At 43.1% G+C, this 17,507-nt stretch overlaps 1 protein-coding gene across 1 annotated transcript; it reads right to left on the bottom strand.

Moving 5' to 3' along the window:
• Window positions 1–382: 382 nt before the first annotated feature.
• On the bottom strand, window positions 383–16,704 carry LOC121614551 (nuclear receptor ROR-beta-like). Its single transcript, XM_041948480.1, has 10 exons — window positions 16,294–16,704; window positions 7,884–7,969; window positions 7,622–7,763; window positions 6,513–7,001; window positions 5,171–5,292; window positions 4,896–5,028; window positions 4,414–4,521; window positions 3,624–3,734; window positions 3,032–3,144; window positions 383–2,939 (listed from the first exon to the last, which is right to left on the bottom strand). Exons 1-10 carry the CDS (start codon window positions 16,298–16,300, stop codon window positions 2,778–2,780), a joined length of 1,473 nt encoding a protein of 490 aa, XP_041804414.1. The 5' UTR covers window positions 16,301–16,704; the 3' UTR covers window positions 383–2,777.
• Window positions 16,705–17,507: the final 803 nt, after the last annotated feature.

Genomic DNA, 17,507 nt, shown 5'->3' with positions numbered 1-17,507 from the left:
TTCACCCTCAACTTTAAATACTAGACAGATATGTTTGATTTATGATAGATAGTGGAGAAAACCAGCATATCTGCAACTAGAGAAGCTGCAGCTAGAGAATGGTTAGATGTCTTGACAGAAAAGAGACATAAATGATTCATTATTTATCAAAATTGCCAATTTACTAATGGACTATATGTTGCAGTTCTAAGTTACTGGCATGAAATGAATACAAACAAATTCTAGTATGTGACTAAAAACAGAGTGGTAATGGCTATTTATATTTGCAGGATTATAATATCAGATTAATAATAGAGACTGGTTAGACATCTGATCAACAAGACCCTTTATAGAAAAATATCAACATAAAAAGCCAATTTCAACTTCAAATAAGACACAATGAAACATTTCAAAAGAAAAAGAAACCATTTATTACATTCTTAAAACCACATATAATGTATCCCATTGGACAACAATATATATCGCGCTGTGTGACTGTTACTCTTGGACTAGTAATATACCTCTTGTACATTTTGTCATACAGGTAAAGAAAAGGGAGACAAACTATTTTTTGTTTGTACTTTTCCTAATCTTTCTTCAATTAAAAAAAATAGATCACTGACTTTACAAGACAAAAGTGGAGACACGTGAAGAAAAAGGTGGATAAAAGACTGACGAATAAATGAAAATCACAGCAAAAGAAACATTAAACCCCAATAATGAAATTCATCTTTAACTCTAACTGATTTGTTTTTTTAAATTCCTATGTCACGTAAATTTAATGTTACAATATTAGGACAAACAGGAAGGGCTTTGACACTTTGTGAGTAACATTCACAAAAATAGAACTTACTTCCACAGTGATTATGGTTATGGGTCTCATCTTAGGTGCAAAGGTGTGAGGAGCACAAGGCTAAAAGACGACACTGGCAATAAAGGGACAAGAGATCACAGCTAACTCCCTGAGCGGCAGGCGGCAGGTCCTCGGACTCTGCTCAGAAACTTCACAGCACCCCAAGTAAGACATCATCATCATCATCATCTCAATGCTATGACAACCTTCAGAATGTGTGTTATTTATGTACATGACAGGTGTAAACAGTTCTGGGTGACTTTGTGTGAGAGATATGGAATTAAAAAAAAACAACAACAATCAAACAGATTGATGGAGAACTATTAAGTCTTACTGGCGTTGAGGCCCAACTCAGGGGGGCAGCTGGTAGCTCTGTCTGGCCTTAGACTAGTGTCCAGTGAGAAAGAGGAAAGTTTAAGTGCTTGGTATTCCAACAAGTGCTTGGGACTGAAGGAGAGAGGAACAGCAAATGTACAAAATAATACAGTTGTTCCAACCAGCGAGGAGGGTTTATGATACATTTTATGGATCATCGTCATTCTGGCCAACGGAAACAATATGAGTGAAAGACAATTATACCACACCTACTGTCCTGACTGCTGGTTAGAAACAGGTGGTAAGAACCTGCGCATCCCCTTTTATTATACAGTTCAAGAAGTCATCTTCTGCCTTGATTTCTCTTTTCCTTAGTGTCCTTTTGTCTCTTTATGCAGGGGGGGAAGGCAGCAATAGCGCAATCTGAAAGCTTTCAGTTAAAATGAAGGACAAAGGCAATGCCATTTCGCCTTTGTTTGGGTACACTGCCTCCCCTGCTGTGTGGCATCGGCAGCAAGAGTCCACCCCATTGCTTGTGTGATGACCGCACCTAACCCAGCTGGGTTAGTTTGTGGTCAGGACAAGACAGGGTTGTTGCCGTGGAAACCTGAGAGTACTATCAAGAGAGGAAATAGTCCAAAGAGTCCAAATATCAGCCTTCGTTGAAGCATCCATCTCCCCCCTCTCTCCATCTTACTGTCCTCTTTTCTCTCCCTTTCTCTCACACATCTTAACTCTCTCCATATACTTATATAGTCATCTATTTACATTCTTATTTAAAATATTTGTTTATAAATGTGTATATAAATTAAAGATAATTTCATCTTGTCCTGTCTCTCTAAGTGGCATTTACAAGGGAAGGGGTGTGTGGGACTGAGGTTTCTCATTGCATTACAAGAGCCTGCAAAGAGGCAGCACCGAACACTGTCTAAATGTGTGTGAGACTGGTTCTCAACTGATTAAGGAGGTCAGCCTAAGCCGTGAGTCACATCGCATCTGTTTGTTTCTTTTTATATCAGAGAAAATGACTCATGATCTTGGTCCCTAAGTGATGGTCAGTACGAAGATATTGTCTGTATGAATACGCATGCGTACCATACTGAGATGTGTTAGTATTGAGAGAAATATTGACTGACAGCTGTATTAATAGTGAGACCTGTTGACCAACACGACCTCTTTCTAATACTATGCGTAAAACTCTGTCTGAGAGTGGCAGGGTTGTACATTCACTTTTAGGTTCTGGCTTGTGCACTGGTGCTGATCGATGAGGTACATTCATAACTGGTTGGGCGATCCACAGTGGATCTGATGTTCGAAAAGTGTTAGAGCTTGGAGCCGTCTCATGCTTAGTAAGCTGTGTTATTTTTATGACGCTCAGTCGCTTGTTTCTAATGCTACAAATATGCAGAGGACCATGAGCATGTGTGGTCTGTAGTGTAAGGTGCTTTTGCCTGCTGGGAAAGTGGAGGACTACTTTGGGATCATGGGAGACGGAGTATTTAAAGTTCTGGATTGTCTCTTTAACTGCTGGTTGTTGAGCTTCAACATCTCTATCCTACTCTGTCTCTCCTTTTGCTTCCCTACCTCTTAATACACTTTCTCCATCTCTCTCGTTTGCCTGCCTGTCTGTCTAGCTGTCGGTGGAGTCCGGGAGGGACAACTCGCTGCCAAACACTTCCCGGTACAGTGGTGGGAAACTGTAGGCGGTCTCTGGGTGGATCAAACGGAAAAAATCCAGTTTGTCAATGTGGAGGTTACAGATAGACTTCATTATGGGCAGCTTGGACACCATCTGCAGGGACAGGGGACATGCTATTGTAAGTTTATGTATGTGCACCTTTATGTGAGTAAATTTGTTAAATAGTTCTGACTGCTTATCTTTACCTTCTCCAGTTTCTCGTCAGAATCAACACTCTTATGTAGACTGTGCTGCAGTGCCAGGTAGACTTTCTCCTGGAGTTTCTGAACCTTTTGGCCTTCTGTTAGCCAGGCTCGATCTGCAGGAAAGAAAATATTAACCCTTTAACAAACAGTTTTGTTTCTCCATAGTTAAAATCATATTCCACACTCTCCAACAGTATATACTGTATTCTCTGTCAGCTCTTGATTGGCACAATCTGATGCTGACACTGAATGAAATATTCAAATCCAAGACACTGTTTCTTTTCTGGCTGCGGCATTCAAAATTCAACCTGGCCAAAAACTAATGTGTGGACATGTGATGAAAAATGAGCAGTTTAATAATGTAAAACCTTTACAATTTAGCTAAATAACAATAATAAACTGAAAAAATAAATGTATTATGCTATGTCGAAGGTGTGTGTTGAGAGACAGCCTACAAACACTCTTGAATGTCAGTGTGGCCTTCTTCTTTACCAAGGACAGAAGAGCATTGAATAGACCACTGAGTGCGCACTTGAACATGTTTGTGTATATGTATATGTGTGTGAGCGGCAAAGAGGAAAAGAAGAATCACCAGGAGACAGAAGGACGGCAGCGCTAAACAGAGCCATCTCTTCGTCTGACAGCTGTAGACGGCAGAGTCCTTTTCCCAGGTCAAACACTGCGCTAACCAGGTCGTCACACCCTGCATAAACACAGAAACACAATAAACTGATTGTCATAAATAACAGCTTAATAGTCCTGCTTAATTCGACAACTGACCCAGGAGATACCCAGGATGATTCAGGCCTACATTTCCCTTTTGGGAAAGTCTGGCTCCTCTTAGTGTGAAAGTCCTACAGTGAATGCCTGTCATAAGACCTAAGTGTTTCCAAAAATCTATTAAAAACAGCTCACAGAGGAATACTGCTGCACTGACTGACACAATATATCTTTTCAAAATGTCACACCTTGGGTAATTTTCCCTTAAATTAGTTTACACTGTTTACTGCTGTGTTTAATGGTGTTTCCCTTCACTTTTTTCCATTAGTGTTGCATTGTTACACAACTCCGGTGCTGCCAAAGAGGCAAGACGGCGCTTTAAAAATTGGAAAGCAACATCCAGCAGGAGACGTTCAGTTACTTTAAGGAAATGCTGTTGGCAGTCTGGTCGTTTAAAATAATGAATGGTGTCAGTCAGTGCAGACGTATCTATGAGCTGAGCAGAGGTATATTCTTAGGCATTATTTACTGCACAGTACAGACAGGGCATAAAATTTCTATCTTACATAAAGAGTGAGAAACATAAGAAGCTTTCACGTGTGACCCGTCGAGTATCTGAGTGCTTTAGAGCTCAAACAACTGCATTCCCATCTGATCCTCACCAAGTGCTTTGAAGAACTGAGCCGGGGCAAACTTTCCATTGAAGAAAATGGTGCTGTTGTTGACATTGAAAGCTCGGCACATGCGAATCAGCAGGACTTCCAGGCAGCCTGAAAGGGTAGCCACAGATAGAGGCAAAAATATGGGAAGATGGAGGGATGGAGAAAGAAGAGGAAGGGGAGGGGGGGCAGGACAGAGAGGGGCCAAGATACTCCAACATGCACAAAACAAAACAACACAACAAAATGTAAACAATTTGAATCCACATTGGTTCACAGAATATATGAGACATTTTAACAGTCAAAATATAAACATGGATATTCACAAAGATACAGAAAAAATAAGGCAAAGGTAGAGGGTTGGAGACAAAAAAACACAGGAAGGAGCTGAAGTTAGCAAGGTTCAAACTCTGCTTGCTTTCGAAGAATTTAAATACTTTTCATTATATATTTGAGAAGTGAGCATTTTTGGACTGTGCACTGACCTGCTTTCAGCAATATAATCTGATCATTCTGGCAGAGGTCCATGAAGCCAGCAATGCGTTTGGCAAACTCCACCACATACTGAATGGCATTGGTGATGTGGTGTGCACACTGCTGCCACATCCACTCAGCTGACTGAGGAAGTGACACAAAAAAAGAGTTTGTAAGTCAGCTGACATCACTTCAGCATACATTCTTCTTAGTGGCTGTTCAATACCAGATCACATATCAGCAAAGAAAGCTAATTCAGTTATTTATTCAAGTGTGCATTATGTACCTTGTTTTGAAAAGCACGGGTTTCCTCAGGTGTGTACTGTGCCCAGGTGAATCTGTTCATGTCTTCAGCGCTGTACTGACATGTCTCCAAGTGAGATTTTACAATACTCTGAGTGATGCGCTCTGTGAAAGCAAAACAGCAGACACACATGAACGTGACTGTCTCCCTCACTCAGGTCGACGCAGAGAGAGTGTGGCAGAGTGTAGCAGTGGCCTTGTTTACATATGCGCAGACCACGGCAGTGTGACCATGAATAACCAGATGCTTTGCACCACTCCACTTTTACGTTTGCCACAGATGCCCCCGACGAGACCGAGCGCTAATGGCTCATCTACTAATCTTATCTCCGCCGCTGTTAAGATCTTTTCCATCTCCTGCACTTATAATATCCCCCAGTCACAATATTTACTCGTTGTTTCCTTTAAACGTCCCCAGAGTCCCATTCAAAGCCGCCTTGCAGTTTATAATGGCCAGCAACCATACAGACGTAAAATCAAATACAAATTTATTCTTCCTCAAGGTCTCTCGAGACGCTTCTCTAAAACTTGCCTATGCTTCCTTACCTCTATAAATACCACTACACCAGCATCCCATTATCTGTCCCTGCTGTTCAGCCTACTTTCATATTGCTTGTGTCCTGTTTCTTTTGCCCATTTTATCTTGTATTTGTGTCCTTGTGTCTATTTTATCCTGTTTTGCTGTTTCTTTCCTGCCATGTATCATTTTGGTTCTTGACCTTGCCATTCATCTTCTGTTTTTCTTCATAATTTAGTTTTCAAATCATATTTGCTCTTATTTCATCGTGCTATATTTCATTCATTATTCAGCCCTTTTTGTCCCTATCCCTGCTAATAATGTACTATAAATTTTAATATGAAAATAAATGAACAGCGGAAAAATGACCACAACAGTTACTGTGCTAAATTCTTATAGCATTAAATCCTACAGTACGACACACTCATGCCATACTTCTTTTAAACAGAAAAACAGTTACTAATTATCGATGTATGATTGATTCTGCTTTGATTTGTTTTCTTAATGTAAGCTGCTCTTACTGAAACTCAACATTCATTGCAAATGTTCCACAAGCAAAGGAATCATGCATTGCAGGCATTCATGAAATGAAAATGAAAAACAGGAGCAATTCAACAATGCGTAAAAAGGGAACCTTCCAAATGAATGGCTGTCTCTTACAATATCCTGCCTGAAGTAAAGGCCTGACCTCTCCTCATTTCAATACATAAAAGAACTATTTTAGAAGAATTCTCGTACAGTCTGTTTCTGTAGGCAATGCGTGAATTAAAGAAGAAATTGTCTCTAATTTTTTATTGTCAGTACTCACCAAGGTCTGTTATTGAGCAGTCATCAGGCAGATGGTCCAGCATGTGTCCCAGGAGCTGGATCCCGTTGCTGTCTGCCCCGTCCAGCATAGTCTGCTGCGGGGAATTCTGATTGGACAGGGATGAGGAAGAGGAAGAAGAGGACGACGAGTTGGAGGTGTTCCCTGTGCTGGCCCCTCTGCTGAGCAGGTCCAGGCTACAGAACTCGCTGGCCTCCTCGGGGGTCAGCGGCAGGTCAAACAGGTCAGGCAGCGTCACGATGTCATCCAGGTCGCTGAGGGTAGAGCTGGAGCCCCCGGTGCTGTAGGACCGGCTCAGAGCCTCTTCACCGTCCTCCTCGCCGCCGCCGCAGACACCTTCCTCCTTGGGTAAGGACAGAGTGGTAGAGCCCCCGCCTCCGGAGCCCACACACTCCTGGGACTTTTGGTGTTTTTGCACCTCAGCATAGAGGCTGTCACGCTGCTTCTTGGACATGCGACCAAACTTGACCGCTGCAGAGAGAAAATGCTTTTCATGAGAGTCAACATAAGGAGTCACAGACACCTATCCTACACCTACACCTAAAAGTGACTATAAATACCTAAAGTGAATATTGTTTCCAATGAATTCAATATTTAATTTATAATTTTCACAGTTGCAGAGATATTTAGAGACACATAATCAACTTCACAGCTGTTACCTCAATCTAATTGTGATATATTCACAGCTCATATAGATCACTTCTGCCACCTTATACATAAGTACTGTACAGTATGTTCCAGTCCCTATATTCAGTTTGCATGATGACAGCTCGTCACCTCTTCAGTCTATATAATGTATTTGTTTTCTCTCTGCAACCTTCAGAAGAGGGCAGCAAGTGGCAAGCCTGCTTACGACAGCTGATGTGAAATATTACAGCTGAGGGCTTCAAATTCTCCTGGTATCAGCTTGAACATTAAAGGAACACACACAGGGATGTGATTCACCGTAGAAACACTTCTACTGAGCTTCCCTGTGCAACTGAAAGTCTTATTTTAACAAAAGTCAGTTGTGGTAAATTTAGAGTTTACTGCTGAATTTCATGGTTTAAGCTTGTGTGTAAAGATTGAGTGCTTTGCTTGTGCCCGTTTACCATCTCTGCTCATGCCCAAAGACAGACACTTCTGTAGGCGGCAGTGCTGGCAGCGGTTGCGGTTAGTCCGGTCGATCAGACAGTTCCTCTGGCGGGAACAAGAGTACATGGCATTGTTCTGCTGGCTGCGACGGAAGAAACCCTAAACACACAAACACACGCATACAAACACAGTGAAGGAAGCACATATTTCAGATAAAACCGGTTGGCTGAAGAAAATTTTGGTAAGCCTGGTTTTACTCTGTGTGTGTTTCCTCCTCACCTTGCAGCCTTCGCAGGTGATGACTCCATAGTGGATTCCTGAGGACTTGTCCCCGCAGATCTTACAGGGGATGACCTCGATCTGAGCTGCAGGACCAAAGAAACATTGACAAGAGAGGTCAGAATACTGCTGCTGAAACTGCCTCCAATTTACATAAAAAGCGAACTTGAGATCTGCTGGCTGAAGTGCAGCAGTTACATATTTGGCTAGTTGATCACTATTGAGCCACACTATGGACTGTTGCCAAAACATTTAATATCCCGTAAGTAACCCGATACAACCATTCAAACATAACACACACTTTCACAGGAGCCTGTATCTGACTTACATTCAGCATCAGTCATCGTAAAATGCTGTTGTTCACTGACTGAAAACAAAAAAAAAAACAAAGACTTCTTTCCAGGATTTTGTAAATGATCTTCTTCGTGAATATTTTTGAGACGTCTGAGCTCTTCACAGCACAACACCTGTTAATGATCTTCTAATCCTGACTTGACTTTGACTGGTCCTGCTCTTATCTCACTGTTTTTTTTTTTTATATGACTTATTTGAAAGGGCCTCTTCCTCTTTCCACTCCTGTCTTTTCTGGTGTCACCCAGCAGTCAGTTATGTGTCTCCATTTATTTGTATTCCTTTGGGCATAATGTTTAAGAACATATAATCAATTTCCAATGGCATGCTAATGATATACAGCTGTACAGTTGGTCCCACTTAAACCTGACAAGATGGCCAAATCGTCCTGTGTCACGTATGTCCTCTCTTTTTAAGTGCTGGATGTAACAGAACTTTAATGACGCCAAATATGTTGTTTTAATCCTTGAAAGCTTCTCCATCACTACAGTAAAAGGCAGCCATGTTTGAGTTGTTTTTGTCTTTCTCTTTTGCTGCTCATTTATGTTGTGTTATCATGTTTTTTTCCTGATATTAACCTTATTAGGTGCTTTGTATCTTCTGCATGCCTTGGGAAGGTCACCCATGCTTTTATCTTGTCACAGGGAGACAGGCCATCTCCTGCCTCCAGCTGATACAAAATGCATTTTCTGTTTCAGAGAGTTGTTATATTATACCAATCCGTGCCTCCCTTCTCTAGAAGCCCTTGAGTTCCAGATTTGAATTGAAGGTTTTACTGACAATGTTTGAGTTTAAACAGTTGAAACCACATTTGAGCCTGAAACAGTCTGTGAGTCCATCTGGTTTAAGAGTGACCATGTCTCTGAACCTCCCTCTCTGTAAGTCCTGTGCTAGCAAAAACCACCACTTGCTTTCATGCTTCATCTTTTATTGATCTTATTTTCATCTCTAATGACTCTTTATGACCTCTTAACTTCCCATTTCTTGTAAAACACCTAATTCATTGAAAAGCACTCTACAAATTATTAACTGTTTTAGAAACCGAAACAAAGAAAAACTGTACTTTGCACCGGAGTGTACGAAATGTAGATAAAAACACATCTTATAATGGGCCTAACAAGGGACACAGTGACTAGTGTTGTGACATTCACGAACGAACCGGTTCTTTTGAACGGCTTGTTAACATGAACGAAGGGAACCGAGTCGCAGTTGGGAACCGTTCTCTAATTTGCACAGAAATTCATTGTAGCCTGCTTTGTTTTTTAATGTTTATACATGTTCAAGTTGTGGTTTACACACATACACGGAATTTGTACAAAGGGTAATTCACGTCACTGTCAAAGCAGAGTGATATGGCGCCACCCTGTGGAATATTTACAATTAATCCAGATCTGACTTCAGAATCTAATCAACACATGTCAAACAAGGTTATAATCAATATTTCAGAATAATTCAAACTCATATTTGTGGGATATCTAAATTCATTCCTCCCAGTGGTTATTTCCAAGATAAAACGAGTTAAGGCCAGACTGCCTTTTTAAAACTTAATAAATATAAAAATGAGCCAAATGAGCCAGTTTTTTGAACGGCTCTTTGAAAGGAATGGCTCACCAAGATCCGGCTCCCCTCAAAGAGCCATAAATCCCATCTCTAACAGTGACGCTGTCCTACTTTAAGCACACACTGTACAAGAAGATAACTTGCCATGAACTGTGTTTGTCTGCACCCTGCATGTGGGCCCCATGAGGGAACAGAGTACACAAACAGATAGGCACTCACATGACAGATGTACATATGATACATGCACAAAGACTCCTTCTTTCTTGACTAGCGAGAAAAACAACAGCAGCTACTGTACAACATTAGTTAGCTGTTGCTCAGCTTTGCTGCCTGTACAATCTTAGACTCATTTACAAAATCCCCTTTGTACCACGGTGTATGGAAAACCACTGAGTGATTGAGGAGGAATTGTTACACTCTTAGGTACTGGAAAACACAACTTTCCACTTCTTTTCCCCTTTAATGACACAGTCGGCTGTCTCTTCTCTCAAACAGTTGACTAAAATACTCCAACTGATCAGGGCAGCTGCAGGCATGCAATGGAAAAATATCTCCCTCCTCCTACTCCCTCCCTCCCTGCCTCTCTTTCTCTCAGATTCCCCTCCACCCCTCCCTCATCTCGCAGTTATATAACTCTCGTCTGTGAGCATTCCTCACAACACTCATTCAGCAGGCTCACTCTAGCAACACTGACACCCCGCCCTCCTCAGACTCCCTCTTTACCACTGGCTGAGCGGCATTCGCAGCCTCCTTGGTATTGGCTGAGTCATACGTCACTCGGGCGCTGTAGCCTGTCAGCCCATGTGGACATTCTGTCCTACTGACACACTTTCCCACTGCAGGGGGAGAGGGAGGAGGGAGGCAGGCGCGATCCCGGCTCTCCGCATACCAGTTTTAAGGTGGAACTGAACAATGCTCAGACTTCCCCATAAAACATTTCCCTGTAGGCTCGTAGCCTGCGTCAGACAACTGGCTATGTTACATAAGAGTAAAATTAACCGAGGGAGGCAGCGAGCCTGAAACAAATGCACTTACCACTTCATTTAACACCCAACACAGAGACTCACTGATTTCCCGTGAGTCTATTTCTGTATGGGCTGATTTCTATGTCATCATCAAACTGTGCTGTTTTAATAATGTGAAACCACATTTGATTTGACTGCGGTGGCCCGTACTGTACCTGGCTACAGTCCACTCGCAGCAGACAAACTCTGAACTTGAATGTCAGCTATTCAGCAGCCACCCCTCTCCCCGGTGTTTGACATTGAGCTTCTGCTTCAGCCTGTTCTATTCTTGTCCCGTGCTGAGAGCCAGAATTACACAGATGCCCAGCCACCCACCACTGTTGCTACAACCACTCGCGGACATGCTTCCTCACTCCTCCTCTCTGACTCTCTGCAGATAACCAGGCACAACCCAGACACAGTAAAACATCCATCTCCTTAATGCTCCCTTCTTTCATGTCACTATTTTGTGGTAAGTTAAAAATTAGCAAACCAATTAGCTACATACAAAACATTAAAAAGTACAGGAAATGAACAGGGATGTCTTGGAGACTTACCAATCCAATCTTATCCACTATTTTCTTGATTAATAAAGCTGACTTTCCTCTCTGTTTTCTTACTGATTAATTGAATAATTGCTTCTTCTACAACAAACATCACTGCTATAGTAAAACCACCCACTGAAAATAAACTTACTTAACACATACGACAAATTGAGCTGTTTTACATTGCTGATAGAGACACAGCAGCAGCAGTTGCCACACTAATGTTAACATTTACATTACCCTGAATATCAGTGTTGACCTGTGCTAAATCACCAGTCTTAGGCATCTGACCTTTACCTCTCTAAAGAGAACCAGCATTCCAAGAAGATCGATCCCAGTCCTGCTTTTTGCTAACATGATGCATGAAGGCTGCGTGCAGTGCTTCGCATTTCTCATGCACCGACACATGACCTAAGTCACAAAAACAAAATGCAATAAACGAGGAGAAATTATGCAAAGAGGCAAACAAAGACCAGCGTTTGAATGTGGCTGGAAGGCCGCTTTGTGTGGCACACCCAAGCCTTTTCACAAAAAAAAAAAAACTGGGAACAAACCGTTTAACAGTTCAGCTTCAAACACGTTGCCCAGTGTTTATCAGCCAGCTAAATGTGTAACCGTGTTATCTCGACAAAAGGCTAATTCAGTAGGGGTGTGGTGGAGAGAAGCAGAGAAAAATCCCTGGCTTTTTGCTTCCAGCAGTTTGTTCTTGGTAACTAATATGGAACAAACAGCCAATAATTCTCCAAAAGGAGCCCCCCGGTCCTTGTGTCAAGGTGTCAGTGTGTCAGTGGTGTGGCAAAAGTTCACCATCACATACTGACAGGGTGATAAATTAAAGGTAAAACTAACGTCTTAGTAAGGCATTGGGCCACCATGTGCTGCCAGTACAAAAGTCCAAAAGTCTCTGGAACTCGCACAGAGGGGTGAACACCATTCTTCCAAAAGATATTTTCTCATCTTGTGTTTTGACGATGGTGGCCCTTAATCTCCCACAGGTGTTCGGCTGGGTTGAGACCTGTCGACCGTGAAGGATCGAGCATATGATTCACATCATTTTCAGACTCACCACACCATTCAGTGACCCCTCGGGCCCTAAGGACGGAGGAATTGTCATCCTGGAAGAGACCACTCCCATCAGGATAGAAGTGTTTCATCACTGGAAAAAGGTGGTCACCCAGATCAACTTGATGCAAAATGCCCCCCACAGCATAATGGACCAGATCCCCTCACTTCAGGCCTGTGCCGTTCTCTTGGTGACCACTTGTTGACAATAAGGGTGACTCATCTGACCGTATCACTTCTTTCCACATCTCTATGGACCAGTGCCAGTGGTTTGTTCACCGACAGTCTGATCACGTCCTGCATTTACATTCTCAGTCACCTGGGGAAGAGCTGCTCTCCTGTTTTTCCTCACATATCACAACTAAGGCAGGAGCACACTGGTCATCAAATGTGCCCTGCTGACTACAATTTAAGACCCTGTTAACCCTATTAGTCACTTTAGTCACTTACTGAAACACCAGCCAGTTGAGCAGTCTTTGAGACCGAGGCTGCTGCCATCCCTGCCCCAACGATGCACCCTCTTTCAGAATCACTCACATCTTCTCCTCTTGCCATCTTGGAACAGAATCAGAATCAGCTTGGCCTGCTCGGCATTTTTTATACTTGCCACAGAGCAGGACGTTAACTGCTTAAACACACAGTGTGCAATTTCTGCCACTAGGGGTCTCTGAATCAGAGCAATAACAGAAGCTGTAGTTCGATGATGTCGTGACGTAGCATGGGATCGTGGGAGTTGCTGTCTTCATTGTTGCACAACCACCATCGCTGAAGGAACTCTATCGACGTGACACAGTCAGAAATGTTCACGGACGAGGCAATGCATTAAAGTTTTATTCACGTTATGTTTAGTCACATTTGCCGACTTCCTTCCTCGTTCTCTGATGAATCATCTGGTGTTTCCCTGCAAGTTTTGGCATCTAGACTCGCCATTGACACACGACCAAATGAAACACACCGTTACCTTGAATAAAAGTACTGACTTGACTGGATTTGAACATTGTTGGAAGTATTTGGGATAAAGTAAGTGCACAGCTCAACAAAATATATAACATTGGTCTAGTCTAGGATATTTTAATGCAGACATTTTACATATTATACCTTTAACTGCACCATGTCCTGCAACCGTGTGGAAGCATCTGCAGTTGTTTTGTTTCCCCCACTCATTTATTTATGCTTTTCCTTCAATTTGTTAACGTCTGTACATGCAAACCCGCACACGTACACACACATCGCTTCTCAGTTTTATAACCTTGCAGCCTCTGTTTATTCAAGCACAAGTTGTTCATCTTTTCTCGCTATGCAAATCACAGCACTATGCACACTCTCCAATGACCCTGAAGCTCAATGAAAGCTGCTGATTCTTTCCATGACCTCTTCATAAGAATGATTGACAGAATGACAAAAAACACAAACAATAGAAGGTGTGTGTGGGGGGGGGTATAAAACTGAAGCACTGTGTCATGCCTCACACAGCTGGGCATATATTGGTATAAAACTGAAGCACTGTGTCATGCCTCACACAGCTGGGTGTAGGCTTACAGTGCAGCACAGAGCTGTATCACAACAATCCACTGTGGTCGTCCTTGCCGCCTATTCCTCTTTTATAATCATGTTTGAGTACGTGAGTGCTTTCCACATTGTTCCATTTACCTAAGATGAGGCACTTGCAAAGCCTCAAGGCCTGCAGAGATCAACCCAGGGAGAGCATATATATTCTCAGATATGAAAACAAAACCCTGTTTGTTCTCACACCTTCTGCCTGAATCAACAAAGGCAACTGTCTTACTGATTACACTTGACACCTTGCAGCACGCAGCCACATTCTCTTACATACAGCTCTCATACAGTACTAGTATCTTGCTCACTGAGGATGATAGCACTTGAAAAACAAAACAGAAGAGACTTAACCCACAACATATATACGCAAGCTGGCTGTGAGGATGCCGGCGCATTCAAATAGAGGGGCTGTGTTTTAAAAGATGCAAATTCCAGTTGGAGGCCTTGCTGAGGCCCACAGAGAGGGGATTATGACAGAGCTAAGAATTCCATAGGCCCCTTCTGGCGGCTGGCGGCGTGTGACATGCATCTTATGAGTCCCTCACTGTGTCTGTATACGAATACACTCTCTGCCCTCTGCTTTCCAGCACAGCAAAGCAGAGGAGGTGTCAGAGGTCCAGACATTGCAACATGCCCTCTAAAAGTCTGTCAGTAGGCCAAAGCTGTTGCAATGACTCAACAACTTGTAGTGAGATGATTGTGACTGCAGATATGTGTTCAAAGTGGGATAAATTCGCTGACGTGCTTTTTTAGTGAGGAAGCCACAGGGCTGAGTGACTAACCTACATTCTCAGCGCAGCCAGCTAAGAATGGGCCGTGGTTTGTTTACATTTGGACATCCTGCCAGAAATGGAACCTCCCTCCACCAGAGGCCCCCTCTGTGCCTCCCTCCCTCCCTCCCCTCCTTTTCAGTGCAAAAGAATTCATCATCTTTCCTCCCCTGCTGAAAAAAACAAAACTCCTCGCAGCTTATCTCCTGAACTGCACATCAAAAGACTGTAACGTTGGCACTGCTCGGAGCCAAAAAGCGCAGACATGCAACACTAGAACAGAACCAAAACATTAGTCACCATTAAGGCGGGGATGATTTCAACTCTGATCTGCCTGGAAATGAGTTTCAGTTCTAACTTTGAGAAGCTACAGTATGTAAGCACAGCAAGAAATGTCTTTCTAGTCTATAAAAATATATTTCAAGTTAGAATATGCTGTTTAACTTTTTTTTTTTATTCTGAGCCTATTTTACTTAAAATATTTGGATGAATCGCATAAAACAGACACTCGCGTTTGCTATAAACAATCTTCCTTGTGCACGACAATGATCTGCTGCCTCCACGGCTCAGCCTGCATCACGCTGAAGGCCGGGCGTCACTGCGCGCCTGGAAACGCACATGGCGCTGCACGGCCGACGGCGCGGCGCTTCCCACAGCCGCTCCCCCTCCCTCCGCTGCGTGTGCTGTATAATGTTCAGTGACATAACCAGGTCAGTGGAACAGCCAGGTCCCTCTCCCTCTATACGCTCACACTGTCGGCCATGCTGGCACGGCCATCACATCACAACAACATCACAACTGCGCCAGCGCTGCTGACATTCAGTTTGCGAACGAAAACTTTTTTCCGTTTACTTTGAACAAATCATCAAGGCTGTTTTATTTTACAAAAAAAAAAAAAAAAACAAAACAGCAAATTTCACAAAATTAGGAAATTAGGCGCCAGAAAATATCTTAATGCTTTCGCTATGCTTTTAAACGAATGGGTGCACTATTTACTATTTACGTTTTTAATTCCCCTGATCCGAAATTTAATCATCTCCATTACATAATGCTAGTTTTGGTTAACAACAACCTCCTCTCATGCCCCTCCCTCTCCTCATTGCATAACTCTGACATGGGTCCCCAGACAAAATTTACAGGACTCCCAGGTCAAAGCGGCTCGGACTCGGATTTCTTTAGAGAAAACACATAATTTAGCACCGCCAACACGACTGAAGCGTGATTTCATCGTGAACAGACCTGAGAGATCACAGACCAAACAAAACAACTGACTTTTATCAGGAGGACGAGTAAAATCTCATGATTGAACAGCGAGCGTGCACCCTCGGCTCCGTGCACAGATAATCCAGTCATGAGGGATTAATGCGCACTGGAAGGAAAACAGGCGCACTTCAAGTCCCCCCGTGCGCACACATGTGGCCCTGCCAGCCCGCACGAACCCCCCACCCCAACACACACACACACACACACACACACACACACACACACACACACACACACACACACACACCGATCCCAAGTTCAAATCCAAGCGTGCACAGATTTTTTGTGACATACGTACCTCTCATTGCGTTGTCTTGTTTTTCTGGGCTGGACGACGAAAACCGGGCTACATGTGGTTTATGTAGGGTGACAGCAGGACAGAGGGAGTAAAGCGCCGGAGCCACACTGATCTGCCTCCTGTAAATACTCACTTCGTCCCGGCTGCAGACAGCTCGCGTAAAGCACGAGCGAGGAAAAAAAAACTACCCGAAACTCCTCTATCGCTCAGTCAAGTCCGAGCGAAATAAAAGAGTGAAGAAAGTCGCTTTGGATCGCATCCTAGTAGCTCTCGGCGAATATGGTTCACTCAACTTTTATTATTATTATGGTTATTTTGACAGAATAGTCCCACGCTGGACGAGAAGTGTGCGGCACCCCCCCTCTGCGCTCTGACTCTCCGCTGGCTTTCCTCTCAGTCTACCCTGCTAACCTACTTTCTCCAAGCGTGGACTCTCACATGATCTCACTGCCGTCAACTCCTCTCGCAGCAATCGCGGGGGCGCGCAGTCGGGAGCGAGTTTAAGGTGGCTGTGCAGATGATCGACTGCGGCGCGCAGCTCTCAGTCACGGCGGCGGAGAGAGAAATCAAGGTTGTCACTTCCAGGAGGTAATATAGGAAGGTAATTAGACCCACAATCAGTTCTGCTTCAAAACCAGCGTTAATGTAATACGCCCCCCCTCGTCCCTGACTTCATATTATTTACACCAGTTACTGTAACACCAATGCAACCCTGTATACAGAGGCCCTGTTGCTTACAGCATTTGCATTAATGGTGTTGACCTGCACGACTTTATGTAAACATCTGGCTTCCAACAACGAAAGCCTGAAAGGAGACTATCTTGCATGAATCTTGCAGAAACAGTTGCTGATAATTGATTTTTTTAAAGCAAAAACACTCCAAATTCACCAGTTGCACCTTCTCAAATGCCTGTTTATGTAGCCTTGAGTGACAGTAATTAGTAATAAAAGTCATCTTTTAAGGGTTTGAACTGTTTGTCAGACAAAACAAGATATGTGAAGACTACTTAATTGACTAAATTATTAATTGAGGAAGAAACTGCTACCTGTACCTGCCACCTTTAGCAGTGCTCGTGAGATTTACGATTATGAGCTTTTTCCAAAGAAGTGACAGTAAAGAAAAGTAAATTGGTCAGTCTTCCACAGCTGCAGTGACTTGGAGACTCATTTGTGAAACTGTAAAATATTAATTGGAGCCGTTGTTTTCAAATGAG

Source organism: Chelmon rostratus, chromosome 12 (assembly GCF_017976325.1).
Source record: "Chelmon rostratus isolate fCheRos1 chromosome 12, fCheRos1.pri, whole genome shotgun sequence".
NCBI lineage: Eukaryota > Metazoa > Chordata > Actinopteri > Chaetodontiformes > Chaetodontidae > Chelmon > Chelmon rostratus.
Note: the sequence above shows the minus strand (reverse complement) of the source record. Positions and strands in the feature narration are given on the sequence as shown.